Source organism: Pocillopora verrucosa, chromosome 12 (assembly GCF_036669915.1).
Source record: "Pocillopora verrucosa isolate sample1 chromosome 12, ASM3666991v2, whole genome shotgun sequence".
Lineage (NCBI taxonomy): Eukaryota > Metazoa > Cnidaria > Anthozoa > Scleractinia > Pocilloporidae > Pocillopora > Pocillopora verrucosa.
The window spans coordinates 15,119,340-15,137,933 of NC_089323.1; the positions used below are offsets into that span (position 1 = coordinate 15,119,340).

The window sequence follows — 18,594 nt, forward strand, 5'->3', positions numbered from 1 at the left end:
TTCATTCAACTACATATATCTAACCCAAGGTATCTTTCTGGACTGGGATGTGAGAAATGGTATGGTACTGTATGTCAACTAACTTTGTAGGTATAATTTTCAATAGTTTGCCTGAGTATGTCAGGGTAGCTGAGTGAGGCTGACAAGTTACAATGTTCTGCTCCTTTTTTTTTTATCTTAAACAAGGTCATAACATGAAGCAATTTTGTCTTCATTCTTTAACTCCCAAGATCTGTTTGCTAATTTCTCCTCTCTAGTTTCTAGACGTTTCCTTGTACATTTGTTATAGGAGTTTGTTGTTAGATCAAGATAACGACCTTCTCTTTTGTTGGATATTGTATAAATAGTTTAGGGAGAAGTTACATGTAAATCACATCACACAGGAGTTTAAGGGTTAAACAGCGTGATGTGATACACTGCTACTTAAATTTCACTGAAGTTCGAAATATCCAGGACTTGAGCATTCCCCACAAATCTGTTCAAACTGCAGCTTACTAATTCTGCAGAGCAGTTGCAATATGCAACTCTAATGCTTATTTCACAAATTTGACAAGTATTAGTTAATCTTTCATTTACTCAGACTGAAGGGAAAATGAAATTGTTCATTAACTTGAAAGGTGATTGATAAAGAAACCTTGAGACTTCACCTTACCCAGACTATTTTTTCCACAAGCCTGGTGTATCCAACATGCCAGCAATTAATTTTAGATGAGTTTAATTTCCTGATGACTGGACTGAACTCTTCTTTCTACATGCCATTGCCAGTGGTTTCTAAGTAAAGTATTACAAACATAATATATCAAGAACGGAATGACGAATTACGAGATTGGAAATAACATAGGAAATACAAATAACAAGAAATATGTATAACATAGACAATACTAATAATACAGGAAACATGGGTCACTTGACAAAAGAGCAATTTACTTGACAATTCTGGAATATGGCTGGCATAACAATGTACTTGCAATTACCTTTTAACTCAAGCTCACACCTTTTTTATTTGCATGATCTGTGGGAAAGTCAAACTTACATGGCTAGTTGCATGGACTGGGGCTTTAAGGGGGGGGGGGTTGGTTTCTACACCTGGTGTCTTCTCTTGATTTTCTGAGCCAGAAGAAAGGAAAATGAAGATTATCAGAATTAAAGCTGGTTTGGAAAATCTGCAGATACAGTTTACAGGAAAAAATTGTAAAATGCATGCTTTGATAGACCCTTTTACTCCCAAGATCTCAATAGTAATTCTCCGTACTGTCTGCTATACAATTCTTGTAATGTTAGTTTGGAGAATTTGGTCTTGGATCAACTAATAATCCCCTGATTAACATTTGTATTTATTCTCATCACTTGTCTGCATGATATTGTATTTATATTGTAAGGAGAAGTTCTGTCTTGGTCACTCATGGGAGTTAAAAGGTTAAACAAAAAAATGTATTTTTTTTGTTAACAAAAGAAACCTTTTTAACTGGTTAAAGGTCATCTTTCCTTCCTTGAATAGCTAAACATTACTTGGCAAGAAACCTATGGTTTCTTTGTTGTTGTTTCTTTTTTTTTACTTTGGTGCTTATCTGTTAGGTTAAGCAATGTGGAACATCACAAATAGATGAAGACGGTCTGTTTGAGCTTGTCAGAACAAAACCAGGCAACGAGACCAGCTCTGAACCAGCAAGTGTGGAGAAGAAGACAAAGAGGAAGGAGAAAGCTGAACCAATGGTTCAGGGAAAAGATCAGTTTGAAGGTGATTTGTCACAACTGGGTGAAAGATCTGTGTCATCTCCAACAACACAAACACCATCATCATCACCTGCACTGAAAGCTGGGTGTTTCAAACCTTTCCAACAATTAGCACAAGAGCATGACTTTACTGAAAATTTAATTCACACTTCAGCTGTATGCCTTAAATTATTTCCTCACCAGTAAGCATCCTACATGTATTGTGCGATGATTACACTTAGTGAATACAATTTCTTTTGTGTGCATCTTGGTACTGTACATGACTTTGTATTAAAATTACTGATAACATAAAAATACATGCATATGTATGTGATATACATGTACCAGTAAAATGTCATAAGTGCCATAGGCTAGTGTGCAACTGATAACATAATTTGTGTGAATACAATTTCTTTTGTGTGCATCTAGGTACTGTACATGACTTTGTATTAAAATTACTGATAACATAAAAATACATGCATATGTATGTGATATACATGTACCAGTAAAATGTCATAAGTGCCATAGGCTAGTGTGCAACTGATAACATAATTTGTGTGAATACAATTTCTTTTGTGTGCATCTAGGTACTGTACATGACTTTGTATTAAAATTACTGATAACATAAAAATACATGCATATGTATGTGATATACATGTACCAGTAAAATGTCATAAGTGCCATAGGCTAGTGTGCAACTGATAACATAATTTGTTCATCCTCATTTCCCTTCTTCCATCTACTTAATTTGCAGTGTCATTCAGATTGTCTGTCTGTCTGTCTGTCTGTCTGCTCTTTTGTGTACATTCATTCTTCCATTTACTGTCTTTCTATCTGTCACTTATTCTCTTTGTTCTCCTCTGTCCAGTCACCCAAACGTCAGTTTTACCATTACTTTAAATTCCACCTTTAGGTTCATCTGTTGGATCATTTAACTGTACTTCCATCTGTAGACTTGTTTGTGTTACTTAAATTGAGTTACAAGAAAGTACAGTTTTTTGTTTTTGTTGCTTTATTTTTTTAATCTACATAAGATTTTGACAGTAAAGGTAATTTTTTTTGTGTGTGTGCAGGAGAACCAAATCTGGTATGGGTAGACAAATATCAACCTCATGCAGTGAAGCAGATTATTGGTCAGTAGGGTGATAAGAGCTCAATGAGAAAGCTGATGAACTGGCTGAGAGACTGGGAAAAGAATAGAAAGAAACCAGCCTCTAAATGTGAGTACATGTGTATCTGATTGTCAAGATGCCTTTCCTTTAAATACATGTACATGTAACTTCTCTTCAGGCAAGTATGCAAACAGTTCAGGCAAACTGACGCAGAAAGCAGATGAAAAAGTTTGGGTTGTAACCAGATAGGGGAATCATTCTAGTGGGGGAGGGGGGGGGAGTAGCAATTCTCCTAGTCACCTGATGCTACTGAAATTAATTTAAGCTTTGGCAAGATTAGTCTTCTGGCAATTGTGCTGACTTTACCTTTGACTCTTTAACTCCCATAAGAGACCAAGACAGGATTTCTCCTTACAATATCAATACAATATTGAGCAAGCAAGTTATGAGAATAAAAAAAAATTAATTAGGGGATTATTAAATGATACAATACCAAATTATCTAAATCATATGAAGTTGATGGCAGACAGTAAGAAGTAATGTGAGCTCTTTGGAGTAAAAGGGTTTAGTGCATGAACCTAACCTTAATTTACAGATATTTTACAGAAGACCTTAAATTGAGTTGTGATGCAAATGTTGTCTTGCTGTAGGCTGAATACCTTTCACACTGAATCCAGATTGTTTCTTAATTCCCACATTCAGAGATACATTTCTTTAAAGAGCTGTAACTTATGAACTTTGATGAATTTATTTCACTTGACAGTCACTTATACATGTAGTTAGTATGTTAGTAATGGAATCACAATTGTAAGCATTTTTATTTTGTACAGCTTCCTTTTTCAACAAAGACCAAGATGGGCCGTCCTATAAGGCAGCTCTTGTGTCCGGTTTCCTAGGAGTTGGTAAAACCACATCAGCAACACTGGTTTGTGAAGAGCTTGGTTTTACGTACACTGAAATGAATGCCAGTGACACACAGAGCAAAAAGACCTTGGAAGAACACATTTCTCAGTCACTGAACAATTAAACCATGGATGGCCTTCTGACAGGTTGTCAAATTTCTGTAAGATTTGGAATTACTTTATTGATATTATTAAGGATACTTCATTCATTCTCCTGTCCTACTAAACTGATTTTCCACTGTAGTTTATTTATTATAATCAACTGAGTTGGTAACGTAAATTGACCACCGAAAAGAGTTTTAAAGCTGAGTATAGCACTTCATCTATACATTGCTGCCTACGCCTGGCTTATAAGTTAATATGAAATTCAATCCTTAATGATTATCAATATATGCATTACTTGTACCTGGAAAAGCTCACCTTTCAGTTGGTACTTGAAATCATTAAAATTTACCTGAATTTTCTTTGCAATGATGATAAGAACTGCCAGGGTTATTTAGCACGTTAGTGAGATCTTTAAAATATTGTGCAAAAATTGCTAAGCCAAGGAAGGTTTTGTGGTAAATTCAGGATGGTATGAGACTATATCACATGATGAGAGGCTTATACCTTTTATAGTTGATTGAACGAAAATGCCATAGGCTTTGGTACTAAGTAATGAATTGCCTTTTGTATTTTTAAAGCATTGACAACAGATCAAATAAAATATGAAAATTCGGCGATGTAATATCAAAGTGCTTTTTACATCAATCTGTTCTTTGCTTCTTTTGCATCGTTATTATTATTATTATTAATATAATCATTATTATTATTGTTATTATTATTATTATTATTATTATTATTCTGTTTTGAACATCAACGCCATTTCAGTAATATATTTCAACACAGCTCACAGCTCTCCCCAGTCCTTTCAAGACCTCTCGTATGGCAATCCAGAGCCCTTCGATCAACCTAAGCAGGCGATGGTTTAACGACCATCACATCAGCCAAAAAAAATTAAATTGAAAAAATAGCATGTTTATGTCATCGTGCTATACTCCGGATTAATGAAAATGAAAAGTTAAAAAATGTAATATGAGGCCCTGTCCAAACTTGGGTATAAATAGTGAAACAGCATAGCTCCAAAAGACAATCATGGATCACGAAATAAACAATGATACACCATTTTCTGTTTCGAGCTCGATGAGTTCATATTCAGCTTCTTCAATACTGCTGGTGTGACCAAGTGCACCGTTTTGTTACACACTTGTGGGGCAAATCACATTTTCATAGGAGTTAAGGTGAGGATAGAATAAGTTCATAGCGACCTAATGCAGTGAATGAGATAAACGGGTATTGACTAAAGATACAAATAGAAATAATTTGAGACATGAGACACTAGAATGAAAGAAATGTCGATCTTATTTACTCGTCACGAACGCAGGATCGAATCTTAGACCATCGGATTTTACGAGTTGAAGTTCTCACATATAGCTATGGATTTCTCGTTAATGAGCCAAGACATACAGTGGATACATAAAGGATCATCCTGCATACTGCCTAGATCATCAATGTCGAAAGTTTCATGTCTTAAATTACATAATGATAGAAAGGAAATTTCAAGCTCTTTCGTGACAGAGGAAAAAATCATTTTTAACCAACGACCGAAAAAAAAAACCCTATCCGTCAGATCAGGTTAAACGACAGATTAAATATCAATGCTGACATGTAAATAAACATACCAGACCTTGAGGTGGCTTATTTATCTTCCCATGAGGAATTTACGAAGCTGCGGCATTTCTGATTCCAGTATCAAGTGCGTCACATATCCGTAGGAACTATTATACAATTATTTATGGCCTCGCTTACTGCATCCAAACTCAGCAGACAATTCTGGAGCTCAAAGAAACAGAGAGCTAGGGCCTCAGATTTCTCCTCCAACCTAAAGACAACTGGTTCAATAACAATTTATTCATAAAATTCCTGCAAGATACACTGAGGGTTTCTGCACACAAAGATGCATGGAGTACATAAATTTAAAAAATTTTGAATATCTTCCTCGGATATTTCTCTAAGTAGAGTACTTATGGTATTCGCTTTAGTTCTTTATAGCACGCAAAACGATTTAAATATGCTTTTCTCTAGATACAACGAGAAGTCAAGTATTTTTCTTGGAAAAGAACTTTATTGGAGTTAAATTTATTGCGAGTACTCTTCAGGTGAGGAAAGCTAATGAAGAAGTATGTAGCATATTACAATCGAAAGACATGAAAATTGGAAAAAAATATACATAAAGAATACATATTATCGATGTGATTTCTTTAGCTTTGTATCTCCCTCCGGTGATGAATATGTGCAACTTGTTATTACAAAGTATACGTAGATATCAACGCAACAACCAGCGAAAAAATTAGTGTTCGTTGAGAGCAGAGAAAGTTATCGCTTATAGCGAAGTATCTTGGTATAACACTAAATTTTCTTTGCATGTGAGAGAAAGCCAGTGAATGAAAACAACTGAGGGATGGATGCTCATTTTAACTTGTTCGGGACTCGACTACACACGAACAAACCCATCTTGATTTTGTGAATCAGCATCCTTTTCATATAAGGAAGGAACAGATTTTATTATTCAAAAACTGATTGTATCGGGATGACATCCAAAGCGCTTCTGAATTTCACTGGACACTTACGCTTTTGACTGCAAAAATATTAAGTGCAGAATTGGCGAGAGTTGTTTACGGTAAAAAAAAAGTTCACCGTTATTATATTTAGAAACGTTGTCACGGTGAAAGTGGAAAATGAAAATTTGAGAGAACTGTAACGCTAAAGGGAAGATGACCAAAAACAAATTTTTATCATATAAAATACGCTGATTGGTATCGCCAATCAGCTGCTGGACGTCACCCGCTTTCGCGCCACTTTATTACGTTCGTGAATGAATGGCAAATTCTCATTCCTTAATAAAGTCGCCTTTCAAGTTGTCTGCAAATGCCTATGGTGTTTATATAATAAACAAAACAATACTTGGCTGCTTGTAGATATGGGATTACTATTGTCATAGAGAGCGCATTGAACGAGGGATATATCGAGTTGATAATTTGAAGAGAAATTGCATTGGTACAATATAACTCACGGTGTGAATTCCTCTTTATCGATTCAGTTATGGCAGAATGTAACATTTCCTACTCTGAATAGAAAAGGGATTTTGCGGATTGCGAGTATTTCGCACTAAAAGAGAAAGAGCTGCATTAAATTACAAACTGAATTAATTAATAGTCGTGCAGAAACATGTAAACAAATAATAACCATAAAAGAATAAAACAAAGAAAAAAACAAGCACAATAACTAAGAGGAACACCAATTTTGATCGCGAAACTGGGAGTTAGACGACGTTAGATCTTTTAAACTCGTGAATATGCAACCTTCATTTTTTTATCGAAATTGTTGTAAAGCAAAGTATTATTCTTAATATTTTCAGGCATGTAGAATTAACAAATGACATCGTTTGGAGAAAAGAGGGATTCAGAGGATGACAGTTCAACAGGTACAAACCAATTTTCATTCTGCAACTGATTATAGCTGTAGAGCTCATGTTATTTACAATGAAATATCGTAATCTTAATTTCCTTGCGGCTGACAACAATTAAGTTTAATTTCAGTCGAATTTTCTCGGGTTATTGTTGTCAGACGTAAAAATATTTCACTTGCGTACAATTACAAATTTCATTGGTTCCTCTCATTTGCCTCGTGGTTAAATAGTTTGCACCCGATGCAATTTCCCAAAGCCTTAAACTCCTAGAAGTGATATAACGTGTAATTTATCCCTGTAATATCAATACATTATCCAGCAAACAGGTAATAAGAACACTCAAAGTTTTATCAGGTAGAATTCGTTATCTTTGAACTAACACCAAATTTCCGTACCTACTTTGAAAGGAAACATGTAGCAGCTTGAAGGGAAGAATTAACAATTAGATCACAGGAGTTAAAGGTTTAACTGTGCATGATAACTATGCGGCAGAAGCGCGTGATGAGCATGTGACAAAGCTAGATAACTTGCTGTACATAATTATAGCTCTCGTCAATATCAAAACCAACTATTATCTCTCGAAAACAAACGAATTTAAGAATATACAAAATGCCTACGTTTCTTTTGATATCGTAACACTAGCGATATATAGTAATAATAACGGTAATATGCTTGTCGGTGAGAAACCAGTATTTTTTCAGTTTCCAATACGTGACATCTCCACCGCACGCTGTAAGCGTACCATTTGTATCTTCATGTATAAAGGTATCGATGTCGTCATGATAGCCGGATTTATCATCATGACAGTTTTACTTTCCATGTAGGCTGTTTTTTTTTTTATTGTCTTTTTTTTTTTCATCTAAAGCTGAATTCAATTCGTTTTAAAGGAAATAGTTCTTGCAATGAGAAATTGTTGTATTGTAATTTCTGAAATTGAAGTGGTTTTCCGGCGAGCTGACTTTCGGTGCAGCGGTCTCTGTATTCGATGCTCCTATATAAAAATTGTATTGGATTCCAATTTTCAATCAATATCTTTTGAACAAAAAGGATGATACATGTCCACTACGTATCTATAAGGTGGTTAGTAGTATCACTTCTGACTGGTTATCTGTCAGAGTTCGGTTTTAGTAGATATACATTTTCGCGCAATGCCGGACTAAATGGGCGCAATGTTTGAGTGTTTACATCGTGCGCTGGAAGATAAAACTGTGAGCTCAGTAAATGCTGATATTGGAGCAGACTCCTGTTCTGTAAGGCAAAACCACCTCAGCAGCTTCACGAAAATTTCCCAATCACAATTATATTACAGAAGATTCTCTTTTGATCAGCAATTCGTTCACAAATAAATATAAAGTTCTTTTTTGCTTTACGATATCGAAATGTTTTTTTTTAGTGTCATTTCGCTTTCAGTCTACTTCCTCCACCAAATGCTCATTTGGCCTGGCAGTGAATTCATTCGCCTACAAGATCAAGCTATACAGGAGTCTGCGTGTTGCGCTTGGCTTTCAATTTGATGTAGATAAAGTTTCTTTATAACAAGAATTTTGATGAAAAGGACACTTTCCAGTGCCATCTTCTCCGGTCCCTCAGAATAATCTCGTATTCAGTGCCTTTTTTGAATTCGAAATGAAAAAATCGGGTCCTTCCCCATAATATTTTGGTAAAGAGCCAGCTTCTTCCAGTTATTCACAATTTCCTGGCTCCTTCGAAAAAAAAAATGAATGGAATGTTTTATTTACTAGAACTTATGAATTTGTTAAAGAACCTTTGTCCAGCAATTTTTTCGATAGCTTTGGGGGAATTTTTACACATGCGCTTTGTAGAAGAACAGAGATCCTACACTCGCTACCACGGGTCTATAAACGTGTTTTGTTACGCAAAGGCTTGCGGGGCGTCGTGACGGTTACGTAGACCTTCGGAGGTGTTTCGGGCTTGAATAAGTAATGCGAATTCTCTCGGCCCCACACGCGATGAAATGAAGGAATAAGAGAAAGAGTCTTTTATTGCATAACATTTTATCTGTGTTTATCCATGCCTACCGGGTACAATTGGGTTGTTTATTGCAACTCACGCATTTTGATAAGGGACAGCCTTGAACACCGTTTCTTTAGAAAAGACTAAAAAACAAACAAGCAAACAAACAAACGAATGAAAAAAACAAACATGACACAACCCGCTAAACTTGACTGGAGCTGTCACGCAACCACAATAGCGTGACGGAGGGAACTTTCAGATTCTCATTCATCCTCTATGTTCAAGTATACAACGTTTTCTTTAAGTTACTTTCATTTGAGTCTCCTCTTTTTTATTTTTAACGATTTAGCGCAGTGCAATCGATTCAATTTTACTTCTAGCTATGGCAGAAAGCAACCTCCCAACAACGAGAGAAGAACTGGGAGTGAAAAATGAATTTCCAGCTACAGGTAAGAAAGGGCAACAAGGAAAGACTTCTTTATGGTAATTTTATACTGTTCGTTGATTAAGTATACCTTAATTTTTTTGATCACTTCGACTTGAAGGTTTTAGGAATCCACTAATGAAATACGCTAGTATTAGAACGTTAGTTGTAATTGCTCATAGTTGTGATCACTAGCAAAGTTGAAATATCTTCTCGGTAATTTCAGCGACAGAGAAAAGTCAAGTTACGTCAAGTGACGCTGAACTGGATGAAGACGATGACCTTTTAAGAGGTGAGAAAAGATTTTTTGAAAGAAGTCCCCATGAAGTTTTTTCACATTGACATCAAAATTTGCGTATGTTCTATGAATAAGTTTTTGAAACAGCTAAAGATTGTTTCTTCAAATTTCAGACTTTGTTACCAGTAAAATAAAAAACAAAGGAAAAAAACAAATTGCCCTAAATCAAAGAAGAATGGACCAAAATTAGCCCACTAGACTTTGTAAAACTCGGTTTTTCTGAGTTTTGGAAGTGCTTAGGAGAAGAGGAGGCATTTTGTCTCAGCCGTATCGCCTGTTTTGGTCCTCTAAATATTTCACGCCCCTTTAGACAGTTATGTCAACACCAGGCCCACGCTGTAAACCACTAGCCAACAAAATGTGGAGCAGCTGACTTTCACAACAGGCAAAATGGTACTTCGCGGGAAAGTGATACTTTCCCAATCAAATTTCTCCAGTTAGCCTCTTCGAGTATGTTCTCAATAGACAATTACATGTATGAGAAAAACCAAGTGATAAAGGGAAAAAGACAAAAAAAAAAACCTTTTTCCAGCGCACTTTTCTGAACGATGGTAAAAACCACGAACTCTTGTCACTCTCAGACCCTCAGTACGATGTTCCTTTTTTCGTTATCAGAACATTCACAAGTTTTAACCTTTTTCGGTCCTGGCTTTGCTTTACTCTATGCAATATCTTATGTGGTTTTACATTCTAACGTGAAATTTTGAAAAACGTAGCCTATGTGTAAAAGGGTCATTGGAAAGTGTCTCGACCTAAATGTAAACCGATCAGACTTGATGTGGTTATAGCCAAGCTACAGCTAAAACTCCAAATAGCTTGCATATTTTAAAGAAAACAAAATACACAGATAAACTCTCCTGAAGGGCGATTGTAAACAAAGTTGAGTTAAGATAGGATCTTCCGGTGAAACTTGTGATATTTTGGAAAACGTAAGCCAGGTGTAAAAGGAGTTTGGAAAGCCTCTCGACCTAAATGTAAATTGATAAACTTGTGGTAATAGCCAAGCTACAGCCCAGACTCCCAGCAGCTTGCACACAAACAAAATGCACAGATATTAAACTTTTCTGGTTGTTTTTTCTCATAGCTCTAAGCTCCTTTAACTTAAAAGTTCGTTTGGATATATAGAGTTGGCACCATCTGTGAAGGGTCGTATCACTCATTACTAAATCATTAATACTAAAACGTTGTGTTTTTAGAAATAGCGAAAGTATGTCTCGAGGAAGGTAACAAAGAATACAGACAAGGAGAAGCTAATAACGCGATAAACTCCTACACGGAAGGACTTCAAGTGAACTGCAAAGATAAACGACTGAACGCCAAGCTTTACAGCAACAGGGCAACAGCTCATTTCCGTTTGGGTAACAATTTCATATGTAAACATAAATCTGTCGTGCAGCGTTACAAGATAACGGAATACACAATCTGCATCAAGAAAAGAAAAAATTGAAAAGTAACGTAAAAACATAAATCGCCCTGTAGCGGATGAAAATTAAGCAAAGAAATGATCCTCGTTACATTTTAAGCAATTGTAATTTTTAAAGGCTTCTTTGTTGCAATTCCACATGATGACCACTTTTTAAGCCTTATCTCCTGAATCTCATAGCAAACTACGTGGAATGTCTCGATGATGCGACAGTTGTCGTTCAGTTGGAACCCACATTAATCAAAGCTATTAAGAAAGGTGGGTTTTTCAGACATGAGCCATCAACATTCTATTCTATGATTTCGTCAAAAGAGGATTGTGTGGTTTGTGGCAGGTTACTGCTCCCCAGGTGTCAATTGTATCTGGTGTGTCAATGTCTGTAATGTGGGTAAAAAGCATAAGAGAATGTCAATAAGCTCTCAAATACCGCCGCCTGTTTAGTTCACGTTGTAAAGCGCCGGAGGTCGAGGGTTCAAGCCTTAGACCGGACCATCTCCATTAGTCTTAAACATCTGAAGACAATGTGCTGCCGCCTAAGCTGTGACATCTGCAAATGGTTTAATATTCTAGTCTCGGATAAGAACGGAAAACCGTAAGCCCCGTTTCTTGCATCTTCTCTGTAACTCAAGGAGGCACCTGAAAAATTCCCTTTCAAAAGTTGTAAACTGCTCAATGCAGTCTGCCCGAAAATTTCCTCGAAAAGTGCTGAAAAGCGCATAATAGCACATTAAAATGAAGAATGTACGAGATAAATTTATCGTTATCATCATCAATCGAAGCTTAATTGGTAGCCGCTTTCCATTAGCTCTTTATTGTTTATTTTCAGTTCTTCCACAAGTTCAAATTTCCTTCATTATCAAAATTTTTGTTCCCAGCTAAATGGGAAATTAAGTCCATTTTATCAGTACGTTTATACTTTAACAGTGATGAATACTTCGTACCAACAATTATTCTCTCCTTTTCAGGGGCCAGAGCTTGTGTCGAACTTGGCTTGTATAAAGAAGCAAGGAGCTGGTTGCATATGGGATTGGCCGTATCCTTTAACGAACGTTTCAAACGTGATACGAGATGCAATGCGAGTAATATTTCAAGGGAAATCAATACGTTCCGGAGAGATTGTTCAACATATAATGGAAGCAATGTTATCTTATACTGCACTGAGCAGTTTAAAGAAGCTAGAATATTCTTAAAGAGTTATTTAGACTATTCCTCGAAACTTTACTCAAAAGAAGAGGCCATATAAATTAATTCCCAGAGTTTGAGCTGAATACCCCTCATTTTTGTCTTCAGACGAGCATCACCATGACGACCGAACCTAAACCAATAAATACGCTTCAGAGCTAGAAAAAACTCTCCAATAACTTGATATCAAATATCTAAAAAAACCCACGTTCGGATAATCATTCCAGTTTTAAGGTTCTATCTAATACTCTCACTGTCTTTTAAAAATACACATTTCCATAGCATTTTCGCAAAACTGCTGATTTATCGACCCTTGACACGTTTTAAGATTGAAAATGACGACCAACGTCTGCTTCGATTACTAAGGAAAACTAATGCTAAACTAATAGTCATAGCAAACAGTTCTTCCAATCTCGGCAACGCTTATCAAGGTCTAGGACAGTTCAAAACAGCCATCCAGTACCATCAACGTCATCTAGAAATTGCAAAAGAAGTGGGAGACAAGGCCGGAGAGGGAAGAAGTTATTGCAATCTCGGCAACGCTTATCAAGGTCTAGGACAGTTCAAAACAGCCATCCAGTACCATCAACGTGATCTAGAAATTGCTAAAGAAGTGGGAGACAAGGCCGGAGAGGGAAGCAGTTATGGCAACCTCGGCAACGCTTATCAAGGTCTAGGACAGTTCAAAACAGCCATCCAGTACCATCAACGTCGTCTAGAAATTGCTAAAGAAGTGGGAGACAAGGCCGGAGAGGGAAGAGGTTATGGCAACCTCGGCAACGCTTATCAAGGTCTAGGACAGTTCAAAACAGCCATCCAGTACCATCAACGTCGTCTAGAAATTGCTAAAGAAGTGGGAGACAAGGCCGGAGAGGGAAGAGGTTATGGCAACCTCGGCAACGCTTACAGAGGTCTAGGACAGTTCAAAACAGCCATCCAGTACCATCAACGTCATCTAGAAATTGCTAAAGAAGTGGGAGACAAGGCCGGAGAGGGAAGCAGTTATGGCAACCTCGGCAACGCTTATCAAGGTCTAGGACAGTTCAAAACAGCCATCCAGTACCATCAACGTCGTCTAGAAATTGCTAAAGAAGTGGGAGACAAGGCCGGAGAGGGAAGAGGTTATGGCAACCTCGGCAACGCTTATCAAAGTCTAGGACAGTTCAAAACAGCCATCCAGTACCATCAACGTCATCTAGAAATTGCTAAAGAAGTGGGAGACAAGGCCGGAGAGGGAAGCAGTTATGGCAACCTCGGCAACGCTTATCAAGGTCTAGGACAGTTCAAAACAGCCATCCAGTACCATCAACGTCGTCTAGAAATTGCTAAAGAAGTGGGAGACAAGGCCGGAGAGGGAAGAGGTTATGGCAACCTCGGCAACGCTTACAGAGGTCTAGGACAGTTCAAAACAGCCATCCAGTACCATCAACGTGATCTAGAAATTGCTAAAGAAGTGGGAGACAAGGCCGGAGAGGGAAGCAGTTATGGCAACCTCGGCAACGCTTATCAAGGTCAAGGACAGTTCAAAACAGCCATCCAGTACCATCAACGTCATCTAGAAATTGCTAAAGAAGTGGGAGACAAGGCCGGAGAGGGAAAAAGTTATTTCAACCTCGGCAATGTTTATCAAGTTCTACGACAGTTCAAAACAGCAACTGAGTACCATCAACGTGATCTAGAAATTGCTAAAGAAGTGGGAGACAAGGCTGGAGAGGGAAAAAGTTATTGCCTTCTCGGTAGGATTCATCAGGGTCAAAGAGAGTTGAAAACAGCTATTGAGTGTTTTCAACGTCACCTAGAAATATCCAAAGAAGTGGGAGATAAGACTGGAGAGGCGTGCTCACTCCGTTCCCTTGGAAGCAGTTTTGAGCGCCAAGGAAATCTTATGATGGCCTTTGACTGTTATTACTCGAGTGTAGAATTGTATGATGATATCAGAGCCAGTCTTCAACTCAACGATCAGTGGAAGATTTGTTATCGTAATCAGCACCAAGGAGCATACAAAGGTTTGTGGCGTATAAATCTCAATCGAGGTCAAGTTGTGAAGGCTCTTCTTGCCACAGAGAAAGGACGTGCCCAAGCTCTGAGAGATCTCATGGTCACAAAATATCAGCCTGGAGATTCTCTAAAGCCCAGCGCATCCCGCATTTCTCTGAGGTGGGTTCCATTGAGGACAGTTTTCATAGCTATTAATGGACCCTGCGTTTACTTCTGGGTTTGCCTCAGTGAAAATAATATCCAGATGAGAGAAGTACACGTAAACAAATATAAGTATGAGAATGAATTGAAATTTTTCATCCAGCTACTGAACAAAACTGTTCTTAAGGAGATCAGTAAAAGAGATACTGTTACCATCGAAAATCCTCCGCTTGACTCGCTGACAGACGAGGAAGTGGCCAATAATGTGATCCGAGTTGATGTGAGGCACTCCCAATCAAGTGCTTTAAAGAAGCTGCATGACATCATCGTTACTCCTATTGCTGACCTCATCGAAGGCAACGACGAGATCACAATCGTTCCTGAAGGGCCATTTTGCCTTGTACCTTATGCAGCGTTGCAGGATTCCAACTCATCTTATCTAAGTGATTCTTTCAGAATTCGTGTGCTTCCCTCTCTGACGACCTTGCAACTAATTCATGATTGTCCAGCAGACTTTCACATGAAGACTGGTGCATTGCTTGTCGGCGACCCATGTTTCAATGACATCATCTATGAGGGAAGACGTTTGATGCAACTTCCAGGAGCAAGAAAAGAAGTGGAGATGATCGGACGTATCCTCAATGTCTCCCCTCTCACTGGAGAAATGGCCACAAAAGATGCAGTGTTAAAACGAATATCATCAGTGGCCTTAGTTCACATAGCAGCGCACGGTAAAATGGAAACTGGAGAAGTTATTCTGGCACCAAACACCGCAAGAGATAACCCTCAGCCGTTAGAGAAAGACTATCTACTGACGATGAAAGATGTCATAGAATCTGGGTTGCGAGCACGTCTGGTTGTACTTAGCTGCTGTCACACTGCTCGTGGGGAGGTCATGGCCGAGGGTGTGGTCGGCATGGCGCGTGCACTTTTGGGTGCCGGTGCCAGATCTGTTGTGGTAACCTTGTGGGCGATTGGCGACGAGGGAACCCTGGAGTTCATGAGTTTCTTTTACGATGCACTTTCCAAAGGCAAGAAGGCAAGTGAAGCTCTCAATCAGGCCATGAAGTGTACGAGGGAAATTGAAAAGTTCAAAGAGGTGATTTACTGGGCACCATTTGTACTCATTGGTGACGACGTCAACCTGGATTTCAATGAGATTTAGAGGCTGCAGTAAGTAATAATTCTGTTGATAAATTCTATTCAATACAAAGTTTCATTAAATCATAACCTTTGCTCATATGTAAGCAGTGATACGTGCGTGTTATTTTCCTTTCAGTTGGGTTACGAATTTATTTTTCTCTTCGCACACTGAGATGCAGGACAATCAAGTGGACACGTTTACGATGATAACATTCTTTTTTGGAAACACGATAGGAGTAAAATAGAAAATTTCTTTTAAAATAATCCTGTTGTGCAATGTATCGTTTCATGTGCTAAGAAATATTTCATGGCAACTCAACTATCCTCCCTAAACTTAGATTCTTTTATTTTTCAGTTAAGGCAGTGAGCATTGGAATCCCGGGGAGTTTTCGGATACCTACAAATGCTGATATTTGGACCAGAAACCAGTAAGCTACCGATGAAAGCTTTGTCAAGAGTCTTCTTTTGAAAGCAGGAAGAAGCAAGAGACGGCCAAAGTCAAGTTTAACAAGAGAACAGATTTCCATTGATTCGGAAAGTTGCCTTTTTGCTTGTTTGAACTGCTTTTACGAGCTTAATCTTTGATATCCTTCTCAAACTACTGTTTGTTTGTTTGTTTTTTTCATATGATGTCTTAAAATTATCATGACTAGCTATGTGAGAAGCTATTCTTAATCTAAGTATTTTCTACTGAGAGGATTTGGGCATTACATTTACGTCGAAGTTGAAACGTCTTGAAAACGTTTTCCAGAGTTTTTTACAGAGTTTTTCACAATCGGTTTAGTCTTATGAGTGATATAAAGCTATTACATGCGTGTGTAGAGAATTTCCATAGGAACTGGAGAATAATAAGTTGTCCGTTTGCTCGATTATCTTAGTCTATGTCAGATGGAAATTGTGATGAACTTTTCGAGGATTTATACTCAGCAATTGGTACTTAAATTTAGTTTCTTCCGATCGGAATTCGGTTTATCTGGACTTAAAATGACAGATTTTGGCCGTAATGGCAAGGATTTAGTCTTGATATTAGTTAATTTTCTGAGATTTCTTCTTTAATTTTGAATGCGATAAATTGTGTTATTTTTTACAAGCAGAATGATGCATTTTAAGTTAATTGTTTAAACTAATCGTCCAAAGGCAAAACGAGAAGTTTAATTTTATAATTTTAGTTATGGCTTACAAAGAATTGATGGAAGCTCAGAGCGAGCTGGAAAATTGGAGCCAAATGATTTATTGAGTTTCTCCAATTAGATTGTTTACTTATTATCTAAGTACAATAAACTAACATTTGAATGTCAAAGAATGAAACAAGTCGCTTGGTATTTTGTTAGAATGGAAGAGGAAATCAATAACAAAGGGAAGAAAATTCCTGCATCAACCTGCATAAGTCATTTCTTGTCGTTTGAAGTAGTGAGCGCGCCTAAGTCTTATTCGCTTAATAACTTTTGCCCATTTCTTTGAATAAGTTTACTGAATGAGAGATAAACTTCGATATTTTCTGACTCTATAACTGCTAATATCGATCATTGGCAACCGTTTCTTAGGATGTCACGCGACGCACTTCTTTAGCACGTTATGTGACAGATATGATGTTTTGTCACATCTTTTCGTTTGGAGTAGCGAGCGCACCTATGTCCCATTCGCTCAACTTTTGCCCATTTTCTTGGATAGAGTTATTAAACGAGATATAAACTTCGATATTTTCAGATTTTATATCTGTCAGTTTCATTGGCAGCCGTTCCTTAGAATGTCACGCGACGCGTTTTTTTTATCATGTAAAGCGACATGACGTTTAGTCATATATATTGTTGAAGAGGCAAGAAAAAGGAAATTCCCTTTCACTTTGGGAGATGGTGCTTTCTTCTGTTTATAGAAAGCGTCCTCATCATGGGAGGTACCCTAGGTCGGTGTGGTTCCCCGTGTGTAGAAAATATTTATGATTTTTTTTCCACGATTGCAAACTTAGTTAAAACAGTCTGTTAAAAAAAACTGAAACTTTCTTAAAACTGTGGGCTGACCGATATAAACTTTTTACGGCTAGCGGTTAAAATTGTGGCCATTTTTCTGCTGCAGCTAACACTAAATAACACATTGTAGGAGGGAAAGATTTTTAAAGTTAATTTTTTCTTCAACTAAGGGTTCAAATTTGTTAATTTTTACGCCTAACAGCTATTTTTTTGACCGGTTTACGGCTAACGGTTAACCCCATGCAGACCCTCGACGGGTGACATGCAAGATGTGAAATAAAAACTGTTTTAGAAGGTCGTGGTTTTAAAGCCGTAGAAAAATCCCGAAAGTAAGGATCAACCTGGGAGAGACGGGCCTGGGGAGAGTGTTGTCGCCAGGCATTCCTGTTACGTTCAATCTGAGATGCTTAATGAAGTTAACGCGAGATATTCACCGAAGTGAGGGCGAGCAAGGATAAATTTCCTTCCCCCTTTAAAGACCTTGTACCGGATCCAAAAAGTCAGTAAGCCCTTACATTTTGACTTTCCCTAGTTCTAAAGAACTGCGACAACGTAATTGTTTCATCAGAACATCTCTACTGACGATAGCATATATTACAATCATTTTAAAAAAGAGCCATGGGAAGGGGGGAAGGGTGGGTTGAGGTTCCGTGTTTCCCCCTTTCCCCTGGTTGGGAGTGTGGACGGCTACGTGGTTAGATACAACGCAGGTGTTTACACAAACACGTTTCTGGCCCACACTGTGCAAGATTAAGTTGGTTTCTATTTCATGGAGAGACAAAAAATTGAAGTTTCTCCTTTTCATCAAG

The 18,594-nt window shown here is 37.8% G+C and overlaps 2 protein-coding genes across 7 annotated transcripts in view; both read left to right on the forward strand.

Annotated features, from left to right (window-relative positions):
• Nucleotides 1-18,594, forward strand: part of LOC136277224 (uncharacterized) — a 72,932-nt gene that overhangs the window by 33,928 nt on the left and 20,410 nt on the right. For 2 of the 6 annotated variants that reach the window (XR_010715790.1, XM_066158943.1), the window contains exons 2-4: nt 1,576-1,738; nt 2,787-2,933; nt 3,656-3,936. Coding sequence is in view for 4 of the 6 variants with exons in the window: in XM_066158943.1 (XP_066015040.1) it covers nt 1,576-1,738; nt 2,787-2,854 (231 nt within the window). In the remaining 2 variants the exon portion in view is untranslated. Of the gene's footprint in view, nt 60-1,575; nt 1,917-2,786; nt 2,934-3,655; nt 3,937-18,594 lie in introns of those variants that run through there. The other 4 variants (XR_010715791.1, XM_066158941.1, XM_066158942.1 and 1 more) reach the window with 4 other exon arrangements.
• On the forward strand, nt 4,922-16,766 carry LOC136277325 (tetratricopeptide repeat protein 28-like). Its single transcript, XM_066159337.1, has 10 exons — nt 4,922-5,007; nt 7,185-7,250; nt 9,590-9,658; nt 9,860-9,925; nt 11,128-11,289; nt 11,535-11,612; nt 12,320-12,387; nt 12,865-12,924; nt 13,162-15,848; nt 16,174-16,766. Exons 2-9 carry the CDS (start codon nt 7,202-7,204, stop codon nt 15,838-15,840), a joined length of 3,231 nt encoding a protein of 1,076 aa, XP_066015434.1. The 5' UTR covers nt 4,922-5,007; nt 7,185-7,201; the 3' UTR covers nt 15,841-15,848; nt 16,174-16,766.

Excerpts from the sequence above, each read along its gene's own strand:
- LOC136277325 (XM_066159337.1), top strand. The coding sequence starts at position 7,202 with ATGACATCGTTTGGAGAAAAGAGGGATTCAGAGGATGACAGTTCAACA. Across the intron at positions 7,251-9,589 it reads AGAGGATGACAGTTCAACAG|CTATGGCAGAAAGCAACCTC; the intron begins GTACAAACCAAT and ends TTTTACTTCTAG. Across the intron at positions 12,925-13,161 it reads AAACTAATGCTAAACTAATA|GCCGGAGAGGGAAGCAGTTA; the intron begins GTCATAGCAAAC and ends GTGGGAGACAAG.